The following is a 27572-nucleotide window of genomic DNA, read 5'->3' on the forward strand; positions in this document are numbered from 1 at the left end:
TCAATCACTCGCAGTGAGAGATATCAGTGGTCAAATTATTAATATTAATTAGCCAGCCTTAGCTCTAATACCTGCATAAAACAATCAAAAAACATTACCTATTAATACATTACAGAGTATATGCAAAATGGAGTGCTGGGTAGGAAAAAGCACCACAAATTGCTCAGAAAATAAAACAGCGGCAACGCAGGCCACAACAAAAAGGACAAGACCCTGAAAAGGAAACAAGGCAACGCCTCTCATTATCTCATATCCCGTCTAAAAAAAGCAAAGGCACACCGGGTTCAGTGAAAGGAGTACATAAAAATAGTCAACAGAAACGGACAAGGGAAACGGCTCAAGAGACTGGACTATAGTTCAGCAAGCCTCTTTGCGGTGGTCTCAGCAGCCACCTTCCCAGTGTCCACGATGACATTCTGTTGTGCTAGCATCTCAGCAGCGGGCAACGACGAGGCAGACAGATTAGCGGCTAGGCGGAGCTTGGACGATGAACCGGTGAACGGATCGCCGCCCGTCCAGTAGTACCAGACATGCTGGCAGATGGAAACAATGTGGTTCGGCAAGTAGATGTACGCAGCGGCGACGGACATGGATATTACAAGGAGCAGCAGGGTGTCTGCATCATCAACAAAGGGTAAGAGACCTGCAAAACAAGGGCGCGGGGTACAGGGTCAGGGAAAAGGACGCACTGAAGATGAATTTCTCCATTGGAGTGAGCATATAGAGCGCAAAGGTGACTTCATATTGGTAATTCTTCAGCCGTAGCCAGCGAATGAACGTCGTGAATACTGAGGGCGAGGAGGATCGAGAGCGAACCATGATTGCGGACTTGGAAGAGAGCTCTCGAACGATACTTGGGCGTTCGACGAAGGAAAGGAAGATGAACAGATCAGGGGGGCGTATCGAGTGCTGAAAAGTAAAACCTCACAACCGAGCATGGGGCGAAAGTTATCGTACGACGTAGTGAGACTCTTTGGGCGGAAACGGTATATCTTCCGAAGAAAAGTGAGCCAACAGACACGTCAAAAAACAAAAATAAAAACGAAAAAAAAAAAGGATCGAGCAACAGCGGAATTCAGCACAAATTCACATCCTCCAGGATGAATTGAAAAGTACGGAGTACACAAAAATATCAACAAAGCAAGGAAGAAACTCACCGCGACAGCTCTCGTGTCTTCACATATCTTCCCCCTCGAAGCACCATCACTATTGACGTGTTGGGGGGTTCGAAATCTCGCCCGCCATTGCTCAAAGCATGCGCCAAGCCTTCAGGGGCCCATCAACGCCACTCCGTAGCCACTCACCGTCTGCCATTTTTGAGTTTGTTTCGGCCATTGCTTAGTCAGCACTAGTCCTAGAACCACGGAACACATGCTCCGTGGAGCCGGGGCTAGGGCTAGGGCTTTTAGGTCATGTGGACTTGGCGTGTTTGTTATTTTGCAACGGACTAACTCGTGGCTTGAATGATAGAATTGATATGGATGGTGCGGCAACTATGACTTCTAAGCGACTATCGGTTCGATAATACCTATTCCGATCGCTCATCCTCCAAAACCATACTGGCAGCCTTCTCAGCTATCGCATAAACAGTCGCCTGGGTGTGGGCGCTGATATGCAGCGGCATGATACTCGCATCCACAACACGCAAACCCCTAACGCCATAAACACGCAATTTATCATCCACAACACCGGCTTTGGCGCCTTCGAATCCGCCCATTGCACATGTTCCAATGGCTAGAGACAACATGTAAGCTCGTTCCTGTGTACAGAAAAAAGGTTCCCTGGAATGCACTTACGGTGAAACTCGGTGCCGATGTTATTACGAAGATAATCATCAATCACATCCGCATCATCATCATCATCATCCGCTTTTGCAGGGAACACCCGCCCAGCAATAACGTGGGAAAGCGGCTCGGTAGCGCATATCTTGTCTGCGAACATTTGGCCCACCTTCATCACGTCAAGATCAATCTTACCATCACCAACACAATACTGCGGGTCAATAATTGGCTTCTCGTCTACTGTAATCGGTCTAGAATCCCTCATTGGAGGGATATGCACGGAGCCCCTTGAGAAAGGATACTGCAGCATCTGGACGATCGTGGCGTACTTCTTGCCCGGTTCACCTTTGAAGGCTTTGTTCCAAATAGTCTCGCCATACCATATATACTCGATGGCTCCTAACATCTTGCCTGATAGAAATGCATCGCGCAGCCTCGTCTCACGGGCTTTTGTGGATTTCAGTATTTCAGGGCATATGCGAGTCGTAATGTCTTCAAGCTCCTCATTCGTAAGCATCCTAAATAGAGGACAGTACGCAGCTGGGCCTGGCAGGAAAGCTCTGGAAGGTTCTTCTACTTTGGGACCATCGCTGGTCTCCTCGACCTTTCGCGGCCGAAGTAAGTTCACGTCTGGACTGTTGGAGGGCGTTCGCATCTCATATACGAAAGTAGTTACTGCAGTCTTCGTCAGCGATTGAGGACATGCGGTAAGGGGAGACATTTACGCAAATGATCCTGAAGATTCTCTCCTACGTTCGGATTAGCCACTTTCACCGGGATGCCTGCTGCTGTAAGGATCTCGGGATTCCCAATCCCGGACAGTTCCAAAAGTTGAGGCGACTGTATGCTTCCAGCCGACAGTATAACTTCCTTGGAAGCTTTCACTATGAATTTCTCTTCACCATGTCTTACCAGGGCACCCTTCGCAATCCACTCTTCGCCGTGCTTCTCGAGCGTGATTTGCTCCACTGTCGCCTCTGTTAGAAGGAACAGATTCGGACGCTGCGACACTGGTAGATAGTATCGATTCGCAGAAAAGCTCCTGGTGTACGTAGCAGGATCGAATGCGCTAATCAAGTTCCAGGCACCTGCGTTTGCGCCGGAGTAGCTCTGGCGATTCACTTCAACGCCGAGATTTTCCAGCGTTTGATGCCAGTATTTTAGTGACGGCGCAAATCGCTGAATATGGGATGTTTTCACAGGTCCCTCAATGCCATGCGATGACGCCTCGAAGTATGAATAGTTCTTCTCCTGTTCTGAAAGGCTTGGTTCATGGAAGGTTTCGCTTTTCTTAAAGTAAGGCCTAGCGCTCTGTTACTCTCAAAAGCTCCCTGTCCATTGAAAGCATGGGGAACGACGGTTAGCACGAACAGTAGATCATCCCATCCCCAGCCTTGATTTCCCATTGCTACCCAGGCATCATAGTCCTCCTTGTGCCCACGGTTCCAGACCAGGAAATTAAGAGCGCTGGAACCACCCAAGACTTTACCTCGCGGCCACGGTACTCTTTGGCCAGCGAGTCCAGGTTGTGGTTCTGTTTCGAACTGCCAATCGTACTTGGTCCCTATAGCCTCGCCGAAGAGCTCAGGTTCGTTGATTAAAGGCTCGTCAAAGACCGCCGGGCCTGCTTCGATGACTGCGACCTTGAGGTGGGGTTTTTCACTCAGACGCGATGCCACCACCAGGCCGGCGGTCCCTCCGCCGATAATCAAGTAGTCAAACACCTGCGAGGCAAATTCACGCAGGTTGTTGGGAGGGATAGACATATTGGAAGTGACAGATGCGCAAGCAGAAGTCTCCAAGTGTGTTCAGAAAGATAGCTGAATAGATGACAGGTCTTTGCCGTGAATTAAGGATTGATAGCTGACTGCATACACTGTAAACACAGTGAACAGTAACAAAGTCTGGTGATGTGGATTGGGGAGCTGCATGCAGCAGGGGAAGAAATCTCGTGAAATTTCCCGGCAGATGGATATTTAAACAGCCAGCGGATCAGCCCATCATTCTGGGCAGCTGAGGAGACACAAGAGTCCCCGTCGCCAGTAGCTAGTTAGCTGCAGGAGGGGTAGCATGTAACCATGTGTGTAACTCCCACGATCGCCGACCGAGGATTTTGAGACAGCATCCCTGACAGCAGAAGTGAGATCAATTGCAACAACACATCCCACTTGTGATTTAGACCACCAGTGCATGGCTAGAGGTTGAGAGCTGAAAAAAATTTGAGGACCAGCGGAAGTTGTCTGATGCCGTGAAACTCAATATTTTCTCTCACCAGCCATCTTTTTGGTATCCAGCACACACAACCCTCCTCTAAAGCTTCAACCCGGAGAAGAAGCAGGGCGATATATGATTCCATCTACCTTGTTAGTTGGCATTTTCATCACCATCCCTCACTTGGATTTTGACCGCCCCTCTACCCAACCTATAGCAAGCCATGCCCCTCACCAAGCTGTTCACACCCATATCGCGCACCCTTGCATGGCGCGGTCTACCCGCCAGCCGACGCCCGCTGTCTTCGTCCAACGCCTTGGCTGCGAAGCAGATGCCGCCACGGCCAACAATCGATGAATCGGAGATCACTGGTACCTACTTGAAGGGGTCAGGACCGGGCGGCCAGAAGATTGTAAGTAATCCTAAGTTACGCTATCTGTATTCGAGCTGAGGCACTACATCCCCCTTCGTCATTTCTGCCTTTTCTATACCCCGATATCAGCACATTTGCTCCAGTTGCCACGAGTTATACCCACGAAGCATGTCCAAGCAACCCCATCAGACAAGTCCACTTCCCGAAACCCCCCCCGAATCTGGGAAATGCGGGCATATTCCGTACATACATGCTTAAACGGCCCCTGGCCAGCCGCCCTCTCTACGCGTAACCCACCCACCCAAAGCCAAAACGGAGTACATTCGTAGCTAAACAACACGTCCCCAACCCCCCCCTTTCCCTTTCATCTAGAACAAAACCTCCTCAGCCGTCCAACTCATCCACCTGCCCACCAACACCGTGGTAAAATCCCAAGCCACGCGATCCCGCTCGCAGAACCGCAAGATCGCGCTGCAGATCCTCGCCGAGAAGGTCGAGCTGCTGCAGAAGGGCGACGAGAGCCGCGCCGCCATCGTGGCGGAGACGAAGAGGAAGAGAAAGGCGAGTATGACGAAGAAGAGTAAGAGGAAGTACAGAGCGTTGGAGGAGAAGAAGAGGAGGGAGATGGAGGAGGCCGAAATCGCACGAGAAGGAGAGGAAGAGGGGAGAGGGGAAGAAGCAGATGAATTGCCTAGGAGATGAGAAGAGGGTTGATTGTTGTCGTCCATTAACTGTCAATTTCTGATACGCCTTTTTTTTTTTTTTTTTTTTTTTTGATTAGCATGATCATGTATGTCAATTACTGTACTTTTAACTATATCACTTCTTAATATCATATTCGATCCAAATTCAAGATTGAATTAAAACGTGCTCTTGGCCTTGATCTTCCTTTCTATTGCAAAGTATTTCATTATAAAATCTCCCTCCGTTGTTTTTTTTGCCTCCTTCACCTCGAAAGATCCATTTTTACGGCCCTTTTAACCACTCAGATAACTCGCCAATCCAGCCTTGGCCTCCGGACTCAGTCTCTCCTGTGCAAAACTACTGATTCTTCCACCATGCTTCTTATCAGCCTCCTTCAAATACGACCCGACCCACGTGCCAAGGTTCGGTCCAACCTGCGGCCACGGATCGTTCGGAGCCTTCTTCACCGTGTTCAATTGCGTGTAGCCAGCGCCAAAGGACATATCCTCAACGTCGTTCTCCTTGATAATATCGTCTTTGGCAGCAGGAAGAGGAGGCTGGCTGACGAGATTAAGAAGTCCTTCGCAGGTGAATGCCCATCCTTTCTTGTAGCGATTCGCAAACATTTCGGAATTGGCTAACGTCTTCGTAAACGATATCAAAGCCGCTTTCCTGTCAACCGGGCGAGCCAGTTTCCGGGACTCGGGGAGGATGATGTTTAGATAGATTGGGGTGAAAACGCTGGAATGCAGTTAGATATGACAACCCTTTAAAGTAAACGGCCTTTTTATAGCGAGAAATGAGCGGACCTACCTAGCCTGAATGTTTTCCGTGACCCGGATGAAGAAATCGCAGCCATAACCTTGATCATCAAGAGCCGAAATGAAGTGGTAGAATCGAACAAATCGAAGGGCGAAATTTTCCGTTTTCGCCTTTTGGAGTCGGGTCAGGAGAATCTGAATGATCGTGGGAAAGTATTTCTCTAGAATAGTACTGGTTGCATTGTGTGGTTAGACTGCAATTAGCAACAAGGCTAGAGGGCTCTAGAAAAATTCACGTACGGAGGGAACGTCAAGATGACATTTTCAAGAAGATCGAAGCCATAGCTCTCGTTGAGCTTGGATGACGCTAGCTTCTGGAATATACCAAGAATTGGCTCTATTTGATTGCCCTTGACAATCGCCTCGGCTCCACGAGGAAGAATGGCCGAAAGCAAGCGCACAAGTGCCGGGATGTTTCCCCGAGTCTCCCACATCGTTGGCATAAGGATCGGTGCTAGTAGGTTCTGGTAGTTCCCAGGGAGTGTGTTGGAGGGTTGGGCCTCAAGAAGTGCAGCTAGAAGTTGGAAGACGTATGGGATGAATTCTACGCCAACGGCTTAGTATTGATCATGATATGCCAGCTTTTGGAAAGGAATAACTTACCTTGCACATCGCTTTGCAAGACATTGACGAGAGGGGTGTAAAGGGCGGTTTCGAATTTGCTGGGCTGAGCGGGAGCGCCGAACCTTTCTCCAGAGTAAGTAAAATAAAAAAAAAAAAAAAAAAAAGAAAAACTTAGACTTCTTTTCAGAGGGTGGTTCGTACCTGATCAGGGCTCCAAGAGCCTCAAAATGGAAGTAGTAGAATCGGGGATTGCTCGGATTTGTGCTGATGATCCCGGTTATTTTGATGAGGTGCTGTAAAATCGGGTCTACAATCGGCACCACCCCGTCCTTTATAACAATCAGAACCCTCATGATGCATCGCATCAAGAACTCATTTTCTTGGATCTTAGGAGGCGACGGGTCCTTCTCTATCAGCTGAAAGAGATGTTCCAGCAGCTGTGCCGCCAACGGTATAATTTCGCTGGCAGAAATGATGGGCTGACCTTGGTTATCGGTGAGACAGAGCACTCTCTCAAGGGCAACAGCTGCGTATGTGTACACAACGTAGACTGAAGAGCCGAGGTGCTGTACCAGAAGAGGCAAAATTTCCTGCCATTGCTCCTTCGTGATTATACTTCGGAACGAGTAGAGGAATTTGATGGCATCGACCTTTAAGAGGGGGTGAATACCGGTGGTTGCAACCAAGTCGGAAGCCAGATTCTTCTGGAGAAAGTCCGTAATACTGACGAGGGGATTGGTGGTAGTCACACCATGGGTGGTGGTAGCGACTCCTTTTGCTGCGATCGCTGAGAATAAGTAGATCGCGGTATCTTTCGACTTCCATTGGTCTGAAGGCGACTTGGAATACTCTGCAAGATAATGGTCGCTGTATCTTATGACGATATTGGTCACCGACGCCTCAAAGTTTTCCAGCAACTGCCTTAGAAAATCGGTCGCCGCGCGTCTTCTGGTTTCGCTGTCGCCTCCTTCAAGGTCTCGGCGAATGAATTCAATAGGCTCATCTTCAAACATTTCGATATCGGATTCTCGCAGGGAAACGTTCGGCAAAATGACCTTTTCGGTCACTTGACTGAGTGTTGTTTCGTTCTTGAAAGCGTTCGAATGTTCGGGGAGGCGAGCAACGGAAGTCAGGAATTGAAGAGCCCTGTTGACAAGAATATCATACTTGGTGTCCTCGCCAATCGTGGTGAGAAGATTCCAAGAGCTTCCGATAAACTGGTTGACATGTGTGCCAAAGGCATCGATGTACTTTTGCACGTAGAGAACCAGCGCCTCGAAAATGCCAGCCTTCACAAACTCCAGCGGACCGGACTCCGAATCATCAGAAGTATGGAGCAGCGGGTTATCGTATGTCAAGTACTTCAAAAGTAACGAGGAAATAGGTCCTAGGTGATCCTCGAAGATCGCCGGGAGATCTTGGCAAGAGAGATCGTAAAATAATTTGATCATCAAATTCAGCTGGGAGAATGCCTGGGTGATTTTTTCCTTATCATTTCTACTTTGCTCGATATATGTGTCTAGGCTCTAGAAAAGCCGCAAGTATGTTAGATCATCGCAAATTTAGGAGGTGGAATGCGGACCGAGATATATACCTCAAAGAGCGCGAGATATGGTTTACCAAACCGATCTAGGACATGGAGGATCTCGGTAAAAAGTTCATCTGAGCGGAAAAGCGGGCGCCATCGTTTAAAGATCGAGTGTGCGACCTGTAAGACACCAACATTCACAACGATATTATCCGGAGACAGCCGCGAGACGAGATCCTATTGCGCCAGGTTAGCCTGGTCCTTGAGACAAAACATTGGTCGGGACCGCACTGACGTCCACCAAGGTATCCCATCGCTGCCAGAAATCGCTATCCGCTATCACACTAACTGCTTCTCCCAGCTGGGTTTGAATCCCCGGGGGCATTGAGATCATCAGACTGATAAGCTCCTGCTTGATGGTCACGACATCTTTCTCCTGCAGTTTGTAATTGCCGTCCTCGTCCGTCCAATTCCATTTGATAAAGTTCTTGAAGTAGAGAGCGCTGGAGAGGCGAGTGTTGTAAGGGTATGAATTGTTTGCTGTGATGTGCAAGAGCTGGAGTGAATATCCGGGCTTCTTCTCTTCTTGCCTGAGGGCAGCTTCGGCTATAGTGCAACGCCAAGTTAGAACTTATCATCAAGGGGGGAAAAGGAGGGGGTTCCATTGGTGGAAGTACGGACCTTGCTTGTGCTGCCTAGGGTCCAAAGTAGCCTGAAGAAGCTGGACAATCGGTGCAAGGTCGTCCGCCATGACTCCCAGGTCGAGCTTGCCCAGCAACGTGGGGGCCTTCGGAGAGGTCAACAGGCACAGATAAGGAGGGGCACAACGGCTCGCTGAGGATATATCTACAGAGACCGGTCCTCGGTTATATAGTAAACGGAAGTGCTGGTATTCCGGCAAGACGCTGCCTACACCGGGCCGCAAGTGGTTGAATTTTCCTTAAGCTGTCTTGTCTCTCTGCGTCGCTCTGCCGTTCTGCGGTCGCGGCTTTTGCTGCCCACCTTTTTCGGGCAGTTTGTTTAGTTGCTTATGTTATCAGATGCCAAGGCGGGGTCAGGGCCCTGCGCTAGACCCATTTCGTCCCGGAACGGAACTATCTTAATCCTTTATAACCATCACGTGGCCAGGATTTACGGAGATGTAGATATTCCGAACAGGGTTTGCCCCGATGCGGCCTAGCGTGCTTCCCCGGATCTGCCGCGCTGCTCCGCCAAAAGCTTTTTATGTACATTTTCGCTTCTGCTGCGCTTCTGCTGCAAACCACCGCCGAACCACCGACCACCGCAGCGCCCCGGCTAACAGTTCCCAACCTTCTCCTCCTCCACCACCTCCGCTGTCTCTTTTTACCCCCCTCTAACCTTGCTCAGGTACAAACTCGCACCTCACACCCTATTACTCTCAGATAGTTCCTTAGACTCCCCGAGATACACCCTCTCCGTTCCCCTTTTTCTCTGTCATAGCCGGCTTATTTCCACAGACCCTTTTTTTTCTCTTTTCTTTTCTCTACTTTTTTTTTTTTTTTTTCCCTTTTCCATTATTATATATAGCCTTGGAGGGGGGTTTAACAGGGTTCTCTCCCCTCTGCTCCAGTATTTTGGCCACGCATTTACAATATTTTTCAGATGTGGTACACTGTGGATGGTCGCGTAATGACATATCTACATCATTAGTTAGTGAAAAGACCTGTTTTTGGACAGTATACTATATACACGCAGATCATATATATGTGATCAGTACTGCTCCCCCCCCTCCTTTCGTCTCATCTTGTCCTGTGCATTAACTGTGCCCTGCTTTGCCGCCCTCTATATAGCTATCGTTAGTATTCAATGCTTCTGAAAACAAGTCATCAGCTGCCGTCGTTGCAGTTGCCTTCACTCTGTTCTTTGAAGACAATAGCGCTAATCAAGAGTATTGTACAAGGTCCCATCAGTCATTCACTGCTGCTCGCTTAGTCGCCAGCCGTGCCTGTTCATCCGCCCTACTTGGGCGGATGTGTTCGAACGATGTTTCTTCACCTTCACACAAAAGCACATCTTCCACCTTTGTTGACGTGTTCAAGATAGCATCAGCTCTCCCAAGACCTTTCTCGCCCCCGCATCCTGAGCTCCAGCTGCAGCCGACAATGGAGGGCCGTCGCGGGAGCCGCTTCGGCCTGGACTCCTTGCATCGGGGCAGCATCGCTGCAGACGTCCTTGAACCTCCGAATTTCGAGACCCTGCTTCGAAACATCAACCGCGACCAGCCAGTCTCCGGTGCTGTCGACGAAGCCGAACGCGCCGCCCGTCACCTGCACAGCTTCGGTGCCGACCAGGCCATAGCCATCTGGGATGCCGCGAGCTACCTGCTAGACCACGCCTCCGCCGATGCAAGAAAGGCCGGCTCAAACCTCCTCGAAACCATCTGTGGACGTCAAGACCTCTCACTCTCCGCTCGCCGAGACCTATACACTTCCATGTCCCGTCCCTGCTCCCCCGATCTCATACCCTCGCGAGTCAGGGCCCTGGTGGCGCTGGCAGACCACGGCAGAAAGATAGACTTTTCCGACGATTCTGCACTTCCAACAGTCGTGCCGTGGATCGTTCCTCTCTATGACTCCCTTGCGTCAACTCGGGCTAAAAACAAAAAGCTGGGAAAGCCGTATAACTCATCAACTCCAGAAGAAGCAGCCTTTGGCGATTTGTTCCAGCTAATCGTCGATATTGTCACCTTACAGCGTCAATCGCCGGCCGCAGCTGATGTTGAGTCACTCCTCGAAAACCTTTTTGTCGTGTGCAAAAGCACGCATGTGACCGGAGATATAAAGCACTCTCTTGCCGTCTTCGACGCAATCATCTCGAGCATCACCGTCCCGTCATCAAGCTTCAGCGCTCTATTAGACGTCCTGTGCAGCATCCATGCCTCGATCAAGTCTCTAGCCGGCCCCACGTCGCGCGTTGTCCGTAATCTCGCCAAGTCGAAGAGCCAGAAAGAGATGGTGGGTTTACTGCACGCATTCCTCCTCGAGACTCCGGTCGGGCCCGATCGCAATCTGAATGTGACTCGCGGCGCAGTCGACATTTTCAGAGACCTAGTCGCCGGGTACGGCCAGGAAGGCATGCCAAGCCTCTCGTTCGATCTCCTCATCAGCTCCTTGCAGCACGCCACGAACAAGAACGATGGCCGCATCGACACCGACATCCTCGAAGTTTGCCTGAATATGCTGCAGGGTGACTATCTGGACGTCGCACTTCAATACAACTGGACCAACTTTGTCCTCGTTATCCTCACTTCTGCCAGACGAGTCATCAACCCCCGCCCTCAGTCTACCGACACGGCCTCTTCGAAAGCCAACACCTCCGATGACGTGAAGTCTAATATATCCGCTCATATCACTCGCATCGCTTCCTCTATGGAAGCCACCTGGCCAAGACTCGGCGGAAACCAGAAGATAGACGTTTTGCATCTGTTTATGAAGGTCCACATGCAATTAACCCCCAGTCAGGCAGAGTTGGCGCTGCGATTGCTCAGTGTGCAGAAACTCTGTCACATCGGATGTACTGACTGGATCCCCACATCATGGGAGCTGATGCACAACTTCATCCTTGCCCGCGATAAAACGACAGAAGTTCGCATTTTGGCCCTAGACATCTACAAAGATGCGTATCGTACTGAAGATGCTTCGTCGATATTCGACGCAGAGGGGTTTACGGATGCCCTACTGCACAACTTTGAAGAGGAAACATCTGCAACCTTCCTCCGAGAACTAGTTTCTTTCCTTGTGACGGTAGCTCTCAGCTGTGATGAGCAACTGTTCAAGCGGCTCATAGACGTCTTGACCTTGCAAATGAAAGCCGATGAGATCAAAGAAGACCTTTCGCCAACGTCCGTGTCATCGCATCCAGTATCCCATTCCATTCCTCTGACCAACGTTCTCCTACCTTCTCTGTCAAACGTGTCCTGCCTCGGCTTAGTGCGAATATTCTTAAGATCTCTAGTGGGCCACCCGTCGATCAATCCATCTCTCGTTTTTGAAAAATTGATCGATATTGCGCGGTCACCACAACGTCCATCCGATGCACGGCTATCTGCTCTAAAAGTCCTTTTCAGAATCCGGTGTGACTCTGCAGGAGCCATATATGTAATCCCAACAGTTGACAGCAGCTTTCTGATCAACGTTCTGTCTCGTACCATCGATGTGACCTCACGACAAAGCGTAACGGAGGACTCGTCGAGCGACCGAAAGCCGAGGAACGACAGCCAAAGCGGTAGACTATCACTTAAAGAACCTTCTTCTGGTCCTTTGGTTTCGGATACCCCACGTGCGGCGAGCGAGAGCCGTGCAGTCAAGTGGAATTCTCCAGTGTGGATCGGAGACGAGAGCAACAGTCTGCCCGAGGAGCCGCTCGATGATCCTAGCGATCGTACTTTTGCATTTTTACCAAGCTCTACGGACGAGCACAGCGAGCAAAGCCCTCCAGTTCTCCTCCCAGTCAACTTTTGGGTCGAAACGGTCATCGCGCTTCTTCAACGAGAGAAAAACTGGGACATATACAGCTATGTTCTTGCTTACTTGGCGGCACAGCTTATGAACAGGGAACTTTTCCGCAACTCGATGCCCCAGATCAAGCTCCTTCGAAGCGTTCTATGTGAGCAAATCAAAAACGAAAGCTTTCAGGAACCCCATGGTTGGACTGGTGTAAAGAAAGGCGATATCGCTGTTTGCATATTTGCGGCTCTCACGAGACTCATTGGTTTCCACCAGCATTTTGCGAAGAGCGAGCAGGATGAGACGGTTCGTACATTTATGCTTGGAATTGGGTCCTGGGAGGCTACCGCTCGTGGCTGCATCCATGCACTCGCCGTTTGCTGTCACGAAACTCCGCTCTCGGTAACTAAGTCCCTGCACGCAATCCTTGACAAAATGTCGAAAGTCATGACACGAATGCATATTGCAGCCCATATCTTGGAATTTCTTGCTCTACTCGCACGCCTGCCGGATGTGTATGTGAATTTGAGAGATGAGGAGATTCGCACAGTATTTGGGATCTGTCTCCGGTATATCGAATCGTCGAGAGAGCAGCGGTACAAAGCCATGGACCCTTTGGCCACGCGGTCTGCTTCTCTTCCAACGCGACTCAGTGGCGGCGCGAAAGAAACCATATCCACTCCTGGAGCCTCTGGGGCGTCCGCTGTCGATGCGAATACTTCCGATGATCTATCGAGATACGTCTACCATCTAACATACCATGTCATGGTATTTTGGTTCCTGTCACTCAAGCTACAGGATAGATCCAATCATATCAGTTGGATAATAAAACGTCTTGTCTTCACCGATGAAGCGGGGAAAGAAGTCATTGAAGAGCAGAGCCAGGTTTTTATGGACTTTATGCAAAGAGTGGTATTTTCAGACCTTGGTGATACTATTCCATTCGAGCGATTCCCACCGTCAGACAGCGATGGACCAGTGTCCAAAAGGACTTGGATTGTGGGAATGAGTATCGTCACGGTTGAAACAGCTGGTGCCTCCGGCCTGAGTCAGATAACAAAGAGACAAGCTTCTGGCACAACCTATGCTTCTTACCAGCAACGTACAGCCCCCGTTTTACCGCACCAGATTCCGGTTAGCGCGTCGCCACATTCCATCACCGATGAGCAAACCACGCGGATCTTGCCTTCGCACATCCTCCTTCAGTTGACGACTTCTGCATTTCCCACCCCTGTGGTGACGCAGCCTCTTCCACTTCCCGACGACGATTTCACTCGACGGGCAATCAGCACTTTCGACAGGAACGACATTGTGGATGGACACAAAGTTGGTGTGATCTACATTGACCAAGGTCAAACTGAAGAGGCCCAGATTCTCGCCAACACGTCTGGGAGCAGCGATTATGAATTCTTCCTTGGCGGGTTAGGGGCAAAGGTGTCGCTCGAGAACGCGAAGTTCAACACCCAGGGACTGCAACACGGGACTGACGGCGAATACACTTATGCGTGGCGCGACCGAGTGACTGAAATCGTTTATCACATTCCGACAATGATGCCCACAGATTTAGCAGCGGATCCATATTGCGTGAAGAAGAAGATGCATATTGGCAATGATTTTGTCAATATCATTTTCAATCGATCCAACAAAGAAGTTGCCTTTGACACCATTCTCACGCAATTCAACTTCGTCAATGTCGTCATCTCCCCAGTTTGCCGGGTGTCTCCCAAAGAAGTACCCATTCACTCAATTGAAGATTTCTATCAAAGCTTCTACATCGTTAAAGTCGTAAGCAAACCAGGATTCCCGGAGCTCTCACCAGCTGCTATGCCCAAAGTGATATCAGGAAAGAACCTCGCTGCGTTTGTTCGCCTCATCGCGCTCAACGCCTCCGCCTTCTCTCTCGTCTCCAGCCGCGGCGGCGAACACGTCTCCTCCTGGCAGAACCGACTCCGCGAAATCCGCCGTCTTCGAGACCGCGCCTTCGACGCGTCGGTCGGAAGTTCAGATGTAACCGTCGAAACTGTCTACGTTCCGCAGCGACGCCATACGAAAGCGGCAGCCGTCCAGGTCGAAGAAACTCCACCGGCACAGGGCCTCCGGGCCAATTTCGGCGCAGAACGGAACCTCTACATCGATAACAATGTTTTTCAAAATTTGGACTTCTCACGTTGGAGCAACAGCCGTCCATAACCCTTTTTTTCCCCCTATTTTGTATCCAAGTTGTAATTCTCTCTGGATCTAATGTCCCTGCTTCATGGCTATGTAGTTAACTGTCCCCCTCGCCCCCACAGTGTTTCCCACCTCCCCCCAAAACACGGCATTCCTCACGAGTTTTATCTTTGTTCATACCCCCCATCCGTTCCTCGAAAAGTTTAGTTATTCCCCCCCCCCCCCCCCCCCCCCCCCCTTTTTTTTTTTTGCCTCTTTTCTCTTTATTTGCAAAAATTTGCATTTTAACTACCCTGTACCTACACACTTCCGCGTGCGTATATTATATATGTACTCCGTATGTACTCCGTACTTCCCGCATCTCTATCTCGAGAAGACAAACAAATATTTCTCTTTCGCACAACGACAATAGGGGTTAGGGTTCGCAATCAGTTCCCGTCCCCTTCACATGTTTTATACCACTCATACAGAATGCGCAAATACGAAAATGAGAGACAGAGCGAAATGCCCTTCAACCCAGTCGGCCAGAGCATTTTGAAATGATGATATTATGTAGTTGATTTGATGACAACGTTCCTTCCCCGTGGACCTTTTTCTAGTATGGCGTGTGTGTAGCTGGCGGATTGTATACATGCTAGGTTACTTTTAATGCCCTTCTTGCCCGGAGATATACTACTACTGGGCCTCTCAAGTTCCTGTGTCGAGGGTCCGCCAATGGAAATCCTAGCCCATCTAAATCCCTGAACACAAGCCCTTATCGTACTACTTTGCGATGCAGCTTTTGCGTGCAGATAGGGACTATTACCTTTGCATGGTTCCGGGAGCAAGCATTGATCACCCCCTGCACAACCCTCCAAATCTTATCCCTCTCACGTTCTGAAGAAGAGAACAATCTCCTCTTAACTATGCCCATCGCTCCCAGCGACACCACTCTTTACATTTGCCAGAAGAACGGTCTCGTAGTATAGTTTTCTAGTTGTCTGACTAACCTCCTAATACATGGGAAAAACAGGGACGATCAGCTCGCTATATGGTCGTAAGGATAAGTTGATGTTTTATTAATTAGTCGAAAACTTAACAAAACCGAGGGGAAAAAACACCGTTAAATAGTGGCACCAGCAGTTTCCATGAAACTCTCCTTGATAAAAAAAATAAGATAAGGAATAAACAACTAAACAGATACCAGCGAAGGTCGCAAGATACAGAAGCAGTAGTTGAAGAAAAAAAAGGATTCAAATTCGAGGGCAGCAAAGCAAAAAGCAACCAGTTCAATAAATACCATCTGATTAACACCCTTCCCTCAACCAACGCCAGGCATCCCAAAACTAAGCTGAAGGGGAAAGGTAAAAAAGAAAATAAAAAAAAATAAAAATAAAAATAAAATATTTAGTAGAATCTTTTCCCTGCCGTACCACCCTGCATGTTGCATAAACGGGCCGATGATAGCAATCAAAATAACAATATCTTTTGGGCTCTCTTTTTTGTCTCTCTCTTTTTTGTCTCTCTCTTTTTTGTCTCTCTCTTTTTTGTCTCTCTCTTTTTTTTTTAAGAAAAGTTTTTTGTTTTTTTGCCGGAGATCCTCCTCCATACCATAGCAATAAATAGTTCGCTGGAAAGAGAGGGCTATGAATGTGCAAGGAACAAAGGGAAAAAACAAAAAAAAAAAGGTCAACAAAGGAAATGCACACACCAACACCTCAAATGTCACAGCACAAGCCTGGAGTAGATGAGGCATAAAAACAGACCGATGCGCCGAGAGATCCCATCGAGGATTAAAAAGGGAAAAAAGGTTATTAAACAAATATGGCCAGAGAGAAACAGTCGGAAAGTTTTTTGGGGAAATGATATGGGATTTAGACTGTCCCGGTTGAAATCCCGCATTGGGTAAAAAGCCCGACAGCCATGTGAATTAGGTAGGCATATATTTTTGCCCATCATCAACCGCCCAAATTAGTCATATATGTGCGTGTGGTAGCGCTGTTGTACTTGTGGACAGGGTTAATTTTCTGCAAAATTTTTATCAAGAGTATATGTACTCAACTGATCATCAAAGTCTTGAGCCTATTAAATCAATAATGGTATGTGGCATGTAAGAAAAAGCCTCGGAAACGTGACAGAGGAGTAAAAAAAAGGAGCCCTAAGTATGGGGCCCAGTGTTGTGAACTGGAATTCTTTAGGCTGATCGCGAAGAATGTGTGCTGGGTGCTGGGGCCGATTTGTTCTCAGCAATATCTGCTGCGTCGATGCTCGTATTGGTGCTTGAGGCAGTACTACCACGAGAGCTAGGAGTGCCTCCGGTAGATAGACCGTTGTCCTCGTAAGATGAGTCGACTTCATTTCCACGGCACAGGTGATTGCCCTCGGAAGTCGTCGAGGAAGTTGGGGGTGTCGGTTTGGCTAAGTGTTTCTCAATCGCCGCAATCTGCTTGCCGTGGCTATGTTTCTTCAGATGGGATAGCAGTGGAACAATTTTATCGACCAACGTTTGGTACTCATCTCCTTTCAAGACTTGGAGGACTTTCTCTGGGGGTTATTAGTATTAAATTGTGGCAAGGAAAAAAGGGGAGGAAAAAGGAAGGAAAACGCCAGAACAAGGATACGTACGAATAACATAATTACCAAATTGATCCTTCATGAGCCCCTCCAGCGGCGATTCTCCCCTCTCGTTTGGAGTAGTAAATATACGCAAGATCTCCGAGCGATCATTTGGCCCACCATATTCAAGGGTCTTCTCAACGACGTTGCTAGCAAACTTGTGCTTCGAAAACAAGACAAGTTGCGAAATCACAACGGCAATCATCTGGGATCTATCTCTCTCCCGCCCGTTTTCGATCACATGCTGAATCACATAGTTGCCAAACTGGTCTGGGATAAGGCTAGCACTGCATAGATGAAGTTCTGCAAGGATAGCGTCACGATCCGCTTCATTGCAATGTTCAAGCATCCGTTGAATGACCCGACAGCCATAAGAATGCACCGCCCAGCGTTGGATTTGGCCACTGAAGTCGTTGATGATGAATTGAATGTGAGCCTGGGGCACTCGCTCGATGGCCTTCTGGATGACATGGTTGCCGTTTTGGTCCTTAACACACTTGATAACCTGGTTCTCCAGTTCTTTGACCATTGCAGCTTGTTGGTCGAGGAGCACATGCTCCAACGCCTAGTCAGAATTAGCGTCGTATGCGCATTTCACAGAAAAATTGCAGGCTCACCTTTTGCACGACCCGACATCCGTACATCTGGGTTGAAAGGTTTAGAATATGACCCATCATCTGCTGGGCCAATGCCTTCTTCTGTGCTTGGTTTCCGTGTTCGAAAAGCTTTTGGATGACATAGTTTCCAAACACATCCATCATGAGCTGTATAGCGTTGGGCTTGATCTCCTGGAAAACGCGCTCCTTTTCATCGCTGTTGGCAGTCTCCAGTTTCTGCTGGATAAATCGAGAGCCGTGCTGGTCACCGCTGAACTCGACAATATGGTTATAGATATCCTAAACGGAACATAAAATAAGCCTTCATCCACAATTCATGATTTATGTACGGTCGCATTGTAACCAACCTTGAGTTCATATCGCTTGGTTCCCTTATTGTTGGCTCTAAATTCTTCCAACAGAGGGCTGCGTAACGACTGCGAAGCATCTTGCTCACGGTACTGGTTCCGTGCAACAACAGTGGGAAGACCAGAGAACGTCCCCATCGCATATGGATTGCCAACCTGATTGATTTGGGCGGCATGATAACTCGAAAGACCGTATCCCTGGGCCTGCTGCAGAGCTCTGCGGCTCGAGATCGGACTCGCCGACTGAAGATATTCTTGCTGCTCATGCTGCAAGCTCCGTAGCTTCCTATCCAGAAGTTCCGTCTGCTCATCTGCAAGGTGGCCAGCAAGCCGGTTTCCCGGTGATATAACAAGGCGTGGGGCGGCTGGAGGTGTTCCGTTAGCGGAATAAAAGCCTTTGTTCGTATTTCTAACGTAGTCGTTCAGGGACGGAGAGCCCATGCCTCTCTCTTCATGGCGGGACCTGGGGATACTTTGGTACGCAGACATGTCCGAAAACGGTTCGGGGCTGTATGCTCTGAGAACAGACCCAGACACTTCATCTCCAAAGGGAGATTTGAAATGCGGGACAGATCCGTCGAATGAGGGGCCCATGTAGGCCGAGCGGTGTGAGTTCGAGTGGGAATGAAGAACGTAGGAATTGCCTTCAAGGCCTAGTTTCGAGAATTCATGCGCAATGTCATAACGCGCTCGTGGCTCTCTGATATCGTTACCATCGGAATCCGAATGAAAGGAGGAATGTGACGAATGTGCAGGACGCTGTGAAAACGAACCCATAGAATTACGGGACAGATGTGTATAAGGCCCTGTAGACTTCCCAGCTAGGCCAACGTTGGCTGCTTGGAAAGGGCGAAGCCCGAGTGAGCCATTAAGATTATCAGATGAACCCATATCGCTGTTAGTCAGAGGAAGTGTCGCTCCGCTTCCAAATCTGGCTCCAAGGTTGGAATTCTTGAATGCGGCGGGATTGATATTTCGTGGAGGGGTGTTATGGTCCATATATCCAGTAGATCCTGACGGTGTGCCCACAGAACTCACAGCAACCGACTGGGGATCGGATTGTGTAAAGAAAGCCCTCTGAGCTGACGATTTTACTGCAGTGCCTATGGCAGCTGGTCGAGGAGCGGAAAAGTAAGGAGGAGAAGAGTCCCTTGACTGGGCATCGATCCCCGGAGGAGTGAGTGAATGCCCATGCGAAGGGCTGACATTCCAAGGCATATTTGCCCGTCCATCCCACCCGTCGGATTCCGAGGTGGCCAGGAGGCAGCTGGAGCCGGATTTACCTTCCATCATCTCGTCGCTCATGCTTTTGGAGGCTGGTGGAAATGGCAAACGTTACTAATGACAGCCAACGTGAGGTTCATATGAGGGAGGCATACCTCTAAAGTGTCCATTTTCCCTAGTGCCGTCCGAGAACGCGTCCGTGAGGTGGCCATTTCCCCAGACATCGTTTTTCCAACTTGCTTTTGCAGTCCCAAATGCACGGGACTGCCCTCCAACCTGACCACAATCCATGTCAATGTTTGCACATTTAGTCATATACAGCCGGGGAAAAAGCAAAAGAAAAGGAAAGAGTAACAGGTTTTGAGACTTACTGCATGCACACTTGGAATATTTTCGAGTCCTGACGCCATCACCCAGGTATTCTTTTGTGTTCTGGAATGTGATAAATGGTAACTGTATATGCCGAAGTGTATATGTAAAGTATATTAACAAGGAATTTCGATCAGGAGTAGTATTTGCAGGATCTAGAGGAATGTATGTTGGAGTGAAATGCACAAAATTTCAGTCAAAAAAAGAGGAGGTTTGAACTATGTTTGTTTGTTGTCAACCATGTGCATCAACGGGGGTGTGACCGACTGCCGATATAATATACCGTGGTGAAAGCTAGGTGATTGTACCGTTAGTTTTACAGTTCAATGAGTGTCGAGGCTGCGCAATGGGAAGATGAAGTGTGTCAGATGTGCAACTGGAAAAGTGCACCGGCAAGAGGCGAGAGTATCCCTGGCAGACCTCACAGGCGAAGGGCCGGGCCCCAGTTTACAGCAATGAAGAATGTACGTTTCGGAAGCAGTAAAGGGAGGGGAAAAAGAAGGAAAAAGGTGAGGAATGCGTGAAAGGAAAGACAAACAAAGACAACAAAGATAGAGGAAGGTGAGGGAAAGGTGAAGGGAGCAAGAAGTCCGCGAAAGAAAAATTAAGATTAGGGTATAAAGGATAGTAATATGGAGTCCTTAATAAGAGTAACGAAGACGGTCAAGAGGAGAGTGCGTGTGCATCCGGGGGCAGGATGAACGATCGGATAGGGGGCCGACTTCGTTTGCCAGCGTGGTCGCGGCAGGCAGCCGTAAACAAGACAGGAATTCAAACGTTGAGCGAAGCCGAAACTTACCCTCCGTGCATGACCTTGAGGATCGCGACTAGGCTTAATGCGGGTATGGAGAGTTCATCGGATATTGATGTGGGGAAGGAAATGCGAGAAGGGAGGGATTGCGGTGAGATGGGGCAAGCTCTATACGGAGTACGTGTTTGTTTTCCTTTTTTTCTTTTTTCTATTATTTTCTTTTTGTTTGATCTTCTCTCTCTATTTGCAATGTAGAGTTGTGGGAAGAGATCGAAGGCAAACGCTTAGCAATGGTGATGAACTGACCGTTGGATGCAGAATTAGGGATAGGGCTGCGATCAAGAGTGAGATGGGGGGATGAAGCAGACGAGGGCGAATGGCGAGAGGTCGATAAATTTTCCTGGCGGGAGAGGTTCAAAGGGGGGGGGGAGGAGAGGTCGGACCAGGAACAAAGACGGAGGGAAAAAGACGGAGGGAAAAAGACGGGAGACGCATGAAACTCGTCACACTGACGGAAGCTTCATGACACAGCAGGATATTGCGGGAAGGTAACCTCTGGGGGTCTATTTTTGATCTCCTGACGACGGACACAGCACAGTCAGCAACTTGAAGGTGAAGACGACACGAGAGGGTGAAGGAGCGGACGAGGCTGGCAAGTTGGGTGACGAGGATTGGTAGGCTAAGCATGGACAGCTCAGAAAGAGTGGTACAGAGGTCAGAGATGAGGGCGTACAAAGAGATTCGTCGAGTGACAAGTCGGGCGGCATTCCCTGGATCCTTGGAGTTCAGATCCAGATTCCGTGCGATAACTGTACCGCAGAATATGCGGGTTACCGCGAGGTACACACGATGCGGAGAGGGGCGAGCAGCGGACGGTTGGGAGAAGCTGCAAGGTTCAGACAGTGCAAGACGACAGACGGTGACCGGGGGGGGGGGGGGGGGGGGTTTGAGCTGAAAGGGCAGTTGGGATGGTCCATACATACCTACAGTTGGGGTGGGTGTGGAAGGAAGCTCGAGCGGTTTTTTCGAAGTTGCTTTTCACGGAGAGCAGGAGGATTCTTGTCAGCCCAAGTGGCTGTCCTTGCTGGCGACTCGAGCACCTCTTTTTCCTTTTTTTTTTTTTTTTCTTTTTTCTTTTTTTTTTAAACCTGGATTTGCTTTTTCCAGGTCAGCGTCGTCCTCCGCGCTGCGCGACCCTCGCAGAGTCCCTGTCCGAGAGATCAAACGGTTGAATTACCGCTTCTGGAGCGGCTGCAAAACAAAAAAAACGGGGCCCTGGCCTTACATAAGCGCGCTAGCCAGCCACCGCAGTGGAAACTGGCTGGGCAGGCCCCAGTCGAGATACCGGGCTGATACGCCGCAGTACGCATCTGGACTGGGAAAATGTTCCGATCGCCGGGATCAGGAGGAGTAGATAGCTGTAAGGAGTACTCCGTTTTTTAGAAGGTTCTACAGAAATGCACACACATCGCTCTAATCTGACGCTCAAGCAGGGTGAACGGCTGGCAGCTCCCGTCTCTGTCCTTGGCCCCGTCGACGACCACCGCGACAGACAGCAGCACTGGGACCTTCGAAGCCAGCCTGCTTGCCCCCAGTCCTCCCCGCTGTTACGGCAGGTACCTCTCCGTACTGGCCGCACGCACGATCTTCCCCCCCCCCCCCCCCAAGGCGCGTTTTGAAACTTACCAGAATACCAAGCCGGCAGGGACATAACGCGAGCTTAATCCACCCGAGCTGCCGGCGGCGGCCAATAAGCAGGCGGCCCTCGCGGAACACCGACTTACGACGCCCGCAGCGGTCGTCACTCGCTGGCCTTCTGGCGACCTGGCCTCTTCCATTCATAACACGGGACGTACAGGCCTCAATACCTCGCCGTACTAGTAACTTACGCTAGCTGAGTTTAAAAATATCCCGCCGAGCCAAGCTTCGAATAAGGTAAGGCGCCAGATCCACTTCCCAAACACCGGCAGATCATTTTAAGGCGTCATGACTCCACCTCTCTCTCTCTTTCTCTCTGTGTGTGTGTGTGTGTCTCCCACGCCCCAACATCACCACCACCAGCAGTAATCTTCATCATGTATGTAGGTACGTCTGGGCAATGCCGCTTCTTTCAACGTGGGATGGGTTGCCCTTCCAGAATCGCACTCACATTCACGCACCCATGCACTGGAACCGCACCTTTGAACGGTCGAAGGCACGTACAGTAGAAACAAACTCCAACTTCGCCGCCCCTCCACTTCGATGACCCAAAGACTGGTCCCGATCATTGACAATCCGGGGGGCGTTATTGAATCTTAAAACTCAAAAGTACGTTCAAGCTTGGCTTTCCGTTTGCCCCCAGAAGAAAAGAAACCCTTCCCAAGCTCTGATCTGTGGAGTAGTAACAGGATAACTTCTCGCCAACCGCCTTTGTGCACACGTCGGTACCCGACGCTCTACGGGAGAGCCTATCAACCAGATTTCCACTCGACGTTTGCTTCGAAGGCGGAGCAAGAAAGAAAACCAACAAAGCGTGGAGATATCGAAAAATAAATAAATAAATAAATAATAATAAAAAGAAAAAAGACTACAAACAAACCGCCCTGTTTCAAACACATCACACTTGGAAGACATTATCTTGGCTACTCTTTTCTTTTGTTTTTCTGCATACAAAAGTCAGATGAAAACAGGAACCGACCGGGAAACACACCTCCATCCAAAGGCTACCAAAAAAAAATAAAAAAAAAAAAGGAAGAAAAAAGAAGAAAAAGGCGTAGAAGGACTTAGAAACAACATCCCACAAGATCATCACCGTCACTCACTCCACAGCCAAGCCGAGGCTCGCACAGCAAACGCCCTGTTGCAATCTTGTGACAGGCCGCGGGTCGGGATAATCCTCCCCAACCTACCATGGTCGTAGGTGCCGGAGCCATCCGCTGCGAGCGGAAGCCAACGGACGACTCGCATAGCTCCTGTACAACGTTTCGTCGCTCAAGCCCGTCATGTCTTACTCAAGCATGTCCTTCCTGTCTCACAGGCCATGAGTAAGATCATCTCCAGCTTACTGGTCTCCTTCTATTGACGCCCGGTACAGTGCTCTCTACTTGTGGACTGTATATCCACATGTAGTTAGAGGATCCACTCCGTACGGGAGTTACATCTGACAAAGGGAAGTAACCAGCAGCTGGTAGCTCCTCCGTAGCTCTTCCGTGGACCACCCAGGGTTTTCTTTTTGTTTTGACTTTTTCCACGATCCGCTCCACTATGTTGGAGAGCTCTTGTGGGTTTTGGAACAGCTAAACATAAGCTTATCATGCCACCAATTTGAGGTCGTCAGAATCTGGATGGAAACCTTGTTTGCTCAAGGCAACAGCAGCCAAAGAAAATTTATGTTGGGTGTACTTTTCCGTACCCCCTGTCAACCTGTGACGGAATCTTTCCTCGAGGCGCCAGATTCCGTTGAGAATTTGGCTCTGCTACCTGATGATGATGATGATGACGATGCCGCAGGGACTCCGGTGCGACGGGATACCTAAACTTTTTTTCCTGTGTGGAGGCAATCAGGGCGTTGAGCACCTTGGAAGAAATCTCGAACACCGTGCACACTCAGTCCTTGGTCCTGCGATGAGGTGCTCGCGGCCCGAGAATGCTACCTATTAGATGCTATCATCGAGCAAGTGGAGAAGAGGTGAGGGAAAAAAAAAAATCTGTCAACTTCGGGAAATTGCGATGTCCACCTGAGCAAAAGATGTCATCCCCCAAGGCTGTCTCGCCGGGGCTTGCAGTTCTGCCGTTGGGAATTGGTTTGCTGCAAACAGCCGTTTTGTCCTACCTAGGCATGGAAAACTTCCGCTTCCCTCCGCTCGTCTCAGCCCTCCTCTGATGTGCTCCTGACCTTGATTCGTGTCGGACACGCGGTTTCTGTTGGATTTATCCTGGGGAATTCGTTGGTGATCTGAGACATTGGCAGTCTGGAGGTCAATGTGGTGACGTGAAAAATCACATTTGTACGGAGTAGACATCATAATTTTGGGGCCAGAGGTGGTCAGATGTCGTACAGCATTGCCGCCGTGCTCTTCTTCTTTTTCCTTTTTTTTTTTTTTTTTTTTTTTTTTTTTTTTCTCCCTGATGAATGCGAGAGAGGTAGCTTTGCATCGACAAAAGGAGAAAAAGAAACGGGACCAGATCTGCGAGGTTTCCATTACTGTCATGATGAGCGGCTGGGACTTTCTCCGAACCTTTCTCCGTTCGCTGGTCATCGACAGCTTCGAGGACCTCCAGACACGGGTCAGCCATTCTGATATTTCAAGAAATCGGAGCCTTTTTCATTCCCTTTGCGCTTCGTCTGTTTCACAATAATGTGAAAAAAGGGAAATATCGACCATGGCTGAGCTTGCAATTTTTTTTTTTTTTTTTTTTTTTTTTTCAAAGTCTTCGATCGACAGCCAGGTCTACTTGGTTGGATGCCTGGATTAAAATTGTGGCAGCCGCCGCCTGTGCGAGGACGATCCTCCGCGGCATGGGAAGGATGCGCCGCTGTGATCGGGAAGGACTTGAATATCCCCCATCATGTGGATGCCAGCTCATGTCCAAGACCTGGCTTGGGACGAGTGAGAGGAAATGACGGCCGTCTTCGCACTGTGCCGTCTGTCCCCAAATGACTCGCTCACCGTTCACGTATGATGGATCGATCGTGCGCACACAAAGGAGCACAGCTCCCGTCGGCACGCACGCGCACACGCATCAATGGAGACACATACGTAAAGTCGACATGCAGGGGGAGCCAGAATGGGATCGACGCAGCGTGGCTCCGATTGGGTTCAAGTTCTTTGTAGAGACACGCACGGGAACATCCGTCTGCTGGACGAAAGGAGATGGAAACCCTTCGTGCTCTGTACAAAGGGGAAGAGTGTGTTGGAATAATCGTTCTCCGTCCGGGCTCCGGAGCAACTTGGGGTATAAATAGTCGAGACATCGCCCTTCAGCCCAGCAGAGCCCCCCTCCCTTCGCCCGGAGCAGCGAGCAATCGACCTCTGGTGATGATGATGATGATGATGATGATATTATTATTATTATTATTATTATTATTATGGTCTCTCTCGTAATAGTAGTCGGCGATGATGTATTGAATAATACATACTATACGATGTACTCCGTACCTGCCATCTGCTGCTGGCATTGCATTCCTTCCGGGTTGGGGTCTGGCTCCTTCTCCCTTTTTCATTTTTTTCTTCTTTTTTAGTTTTTATTCTTTTCCTTTTGGGAGGGTGACATGGCTGGGATCCACCGCAATCCAGGCACGTCGCACAGCTTATTGGCTGGGTATCGAACCGTCCCATTTGGACCCGCAGCCAATGAGATATATCCGTGGCTGAGTAGAGTGGCCGCCATTGGTCTGAGTGCTCCATCGTGGGTTGAAAGCGGGCAAGCGCTGTTTGCTCAAACTGACGAGGCAGGAGAGTCTTGACCTGTTCCGGTAAAGACAACACACAGGGGGTGATCTCCTAGCCCGGGCGGCTGTGGACTTTGCTCGCTTCTCCTCTTCTCGCTGCATTTCTCTCCCCTGCTTCGTCTCTCTCTCTCTCTCCTTCTCCTCGCACTTCCGCGACCGCAACCCAGCATCACCCACCAACCCGGCCTCCCTTCTCTCTTTCGCTCTCTCGCTCATCCAAAGCAGGTGTCAGCTCCATTCCTTTAGCTGTGTACCTTGCTGTCCATTCTTTCTTATCATTTCACAACTCTACATTCCTTGCCACCCGCTCGCACGCACCCGCTCACGATCTCTCTCTTCAAACTTATTTGACGATAACTTGCATCATTTTCACACGACATCCTTTATTCCGCTGCATATGCATGCTTGATTGTTTCACAGCTCAGGAGTAGCAACTTCTTTTCGCTTAGCCAGCCTACATCGACACCTTGATTCTTGACAACCGCGCCGCGCTCTATTCTGGAATCTTTAATCTTAGTATCTCAAAATAATGGACTCATTACGCAAGCTAGTTCGGAGGGCCGACGGATCCAACGACGAGGGAACTGAACTCAGCTCCACCACCGTCAATCTTCTGATAACTTTGTTGGTGTTGGTCCTGTTGGGAATTACTTTGGTCGGCACCCTCCTTGTCCTCCGCAAGAAACGTCGCGCCGCAAAGAATGCCGGTCTACCCATGTACAACGAACATTCCAACGGCCCTGGGCATCACCGTAAGCTCACCATCACCACGACTCCCTACGGCGGCAGGTCTGAGTCCGTCTACGTCATTGATGAGAAGAGAAATCTGGTCGAAAACTCCTCCAGCCCACCCTCGAGCCCCGTTCCAGAGATTCGTATCACGTTCCCTGAAGAGGAAGATACGAATGGCACACGACGGCCAGGGAGTGTCGTCGTCGTGCGCATCGGCGAGAAGGGCGGCATCGGCTTGGAACCTTACACGGAGTCGTTGCCGCCATACCAGGCAAATAGCTCTGACAGGTTCCAGTCTCTTGACCTTGACCGGATGGGCGGATTGAAGGATAAATGCGACTCCAAGCAATATTCTTAGGGTCGCCCGCAAACTATCGTTCAGTTCACCACTCCACTCTCTCTCGCACCTGCTCCTATGCCGTACACCCCTCACACCACTGCTACCTGACCCCCCGAACCGACCCACAATCTCAGGGATACCCATCTCACAGATATAAAAACACTGCTAATCCGCTGGCATATATTGCTACGCACTCTGTTGTCACTCGAAGACCAGGCGTCGAAACTTACCAGTTGCGCCCAACTCCCGACTGGCTTCGATAGCTGCCTGTAAAGCCGTCACAATTCCACGTACCCTGCTATGTTCCTAGGGCTTGGAAAACACGACGTGACGTAATTTCGCTTCATATTATTTTTATTCATTTTATTTTATTTTCCTTTATCTTTTCTTTTCCCCATTGGGCTATCTTGTTGATAATGGATCCCGCTGTTTGATTGATGAATTGCGGCTTTCGGCACCGCCTTGGCTCTTCCTGTCCATTATTTTATTCCGTCATACGGATATATGCACTTCCAATTCGACTGTGCAGCTTTTTTTTTTTTTTTTTTTTTTTTTTTGGATCTTGATTG

The 27572-nt window shown here is 49.5% G+C and overlaps 7 protein-coding genes across 7 annotated transcripts; 3 read left to right on the forward strand and 4 right to left on the reverse strand.

The window, feature by feature from the left end:
- Nucleotides 1-24: 24 nt before the first annotated feature.
- On the reverse strand, nt 25-1201 carry D8B26_007265 (uncharacterized protein). Its single transcript, XM_003072090.2, has 3 exons — nt 1158-1201; nt 690-992; nt 25-616 (listed from the first exon to the last, which is right to left on the reverse strand). Exons 2-3 carry the CDS (start codon nt 817-819, stop codon nt 351-353), a joined length of 396 nt encoding a protein of 131 aa, XP_003072136.1. The 5' UTR covers nt 820-992; nt 1158-1201; the 3' UTR covers nt 25-350.
- A 256-nt stretch (nt 1202-1457) lies between these two features.
- On the reverse strand, nt 1458-3547 carry D8B26_007266 (uncharacterized protein; the record flags this gene model as incomplete). Its single annotated transcript, XM_003072091.2, has 4 exons — nt 1458-1734; nt 1797-2456; nt 2507-3084; nt 3153-3547. The coding sequence occupies 4 exons, from the start codon at nt 3545-3547 to the stop codon at nt 1529-1531; spliced, it is 1839 nt and encodes a 612-aa protein (XP_003072137.1). The 3' UTR covers nt 1458-1528.
- Nucleotides 3548-4215: 668 nt separating this feature from the next.
- On the forward strand, nt 4216-5127 carry D8B26_007267 (uncharacterized protein; the record flags this gene model as incomplete). Its single annotated transcript, XM_003072092.2, has 2 exons — nt 4216-4404; nt 4738-5127. 2 exons carry the CDS (start codon nt 4216-4218, stop codon nt 5065-5067), a joined length of 519 nt encoding a protein of 172 aa, XP_003072138.2. The 3' UTR covers nt 5068-5127.
- A 77-nt stretch (nt 5128-5204) lies between these two features.
- CSE1 (importin-alpha export receptor) lies at nt 5205-8936 on the reverse strand. Its single transcript, XM_003072093.2, has 8 exons — nt 8644-8936; nt 8258-8568; nt 8029-8199; nt 6636-7960; nt 6474-6556; nt 6111-6414; nt 5863-6042; nt 5205-5790 (listed from the first exon to the last, which is right to left on the reverse strand). Exons 1-8 carry the CDS (start codon nt 8711-8713, stop codon nt 5343-5345), a joined length of 2892 nt encoding a protein of 963 aa, XP_003072139.1. The 5' UTR covers nt 8714-8936; the 3' UTR covers nt 5205-5342.
- Nucleotides 8937-9271: 335 nt separating this feature from the next.
- Nucleotides 9272-15070, forward strand: TSC2 (Tuberous sclerosis 2-like protein). The gene has a single exon (XM_066125479.1). It carries the CDS (start codon nt 9954-9956, stop codon nt 14616-14618), a length of 4665 nt encoding a protein of 1554 aa, XP_065981562.1. The 5' UTR covers nt 9272-9953; the 3' UTR covers nt 14619-15070.
- A 1586-nt stretch (nt 15071-16656) lies between these two features.
- PUF3 (mRNA binding protein puf3) lies at nt 16657-19790 on the reverse strand (the record flags this gene model as incomplete). Its single annotated transcript, XM_066125480.1, has 6 exons — nt 16657-17120; nt 17202-17757; nt 17810-18088; nt 18157-19472; nt 19536-19656; nt 19752-19790. The coding sequence occupies 6 exons, from the start codon at nt 19788-19790 to the stop codon at nt 16771-16773; spliced, it is 2661 nt and encodes an 886-aa protein (XP_065981563.1). The 3' UTR covers nt 16657-16770.
- A 6670-nt stretch (nt 19791-26460) lies between these two features.
- On the forward strand, nt 26461-27021 carry D8B26_007271 (uncharacterized protein; the record flags this gene model as incomplete). Its single annotated transcript, XM_066125481.1, has 1 exon — nt 26461-27021. One exon carries the CDS (start codon nt 26461-26463, stop codon nt 27019-27021), a length of 561 nt encoding a protein of 186 aa, XP_065981564.1.
- Between the last annotated feature and the right edge of the window lie 551 nt (nt 27022-27572).

Source organism: Coccidioides posadasii, chromosome 4 (genome assembly GCF_018416015.2).
Source record: "Coccidioides posadasii str. Silveira chromosome 4, complete sequence".
Lineage (NCBI taxonomy): Eukaryota > Fungi > Ascomycota > Eurotiomycetes > Onygenales > Onygenaceae > Coccidioides > Coccidioides posadasii.

What these genes read in the sequence shown, in the direction of transcription:
- D8B26_007265 (XM_003072090.2), bottom strand. Translation starts at nt 819, where the DNA reads ATGGTTCGCTCTCGATCCTCCTCGCCCTCAGTATTCACGACGTTCATT. An exon ending in AATGGAGAAATTCATCTTCA is followed by an intron (nt 617 to 689) that starts GTGCGTCCTTTT and finishes TTGATGATGCAG; the next exon opens with ACACCCTGCTGCTCCTTGTA.
- CSE1 (XM_003072093.2), bottom strand. Translation starts at nt 8,713, where the DNA reads ATGGCGGACGACCTTGCACCGATTGTCCAGCTTCTTCAGGCTACTTTG. An exon ending in CCCTAGGCAGCACAAGCAAG is followed by an intron (nt 8,569 to 8,643) that starts GTCCGTACTTCC and finishes GTTGCACTATAG; the next exon opens with CCGAAGCTGCCCTCAGGCAA. An exon ending in GTCATCTTGACGTTCCCTCC is followed by an intron (nt 6,043 to 6,110) that starts GTACGTGAATTT and finishes CAATGCAACCAG; the next exon opens with TACTATTCTAGAGAAATACT.
- TSC2 (XM_066125479.1), top strand. Translation starts at nt 9,954, where the DNA reads ATGTGTTCGAACGATGTTTCTTCACCTTCACACAAAAGCACATCTTCC.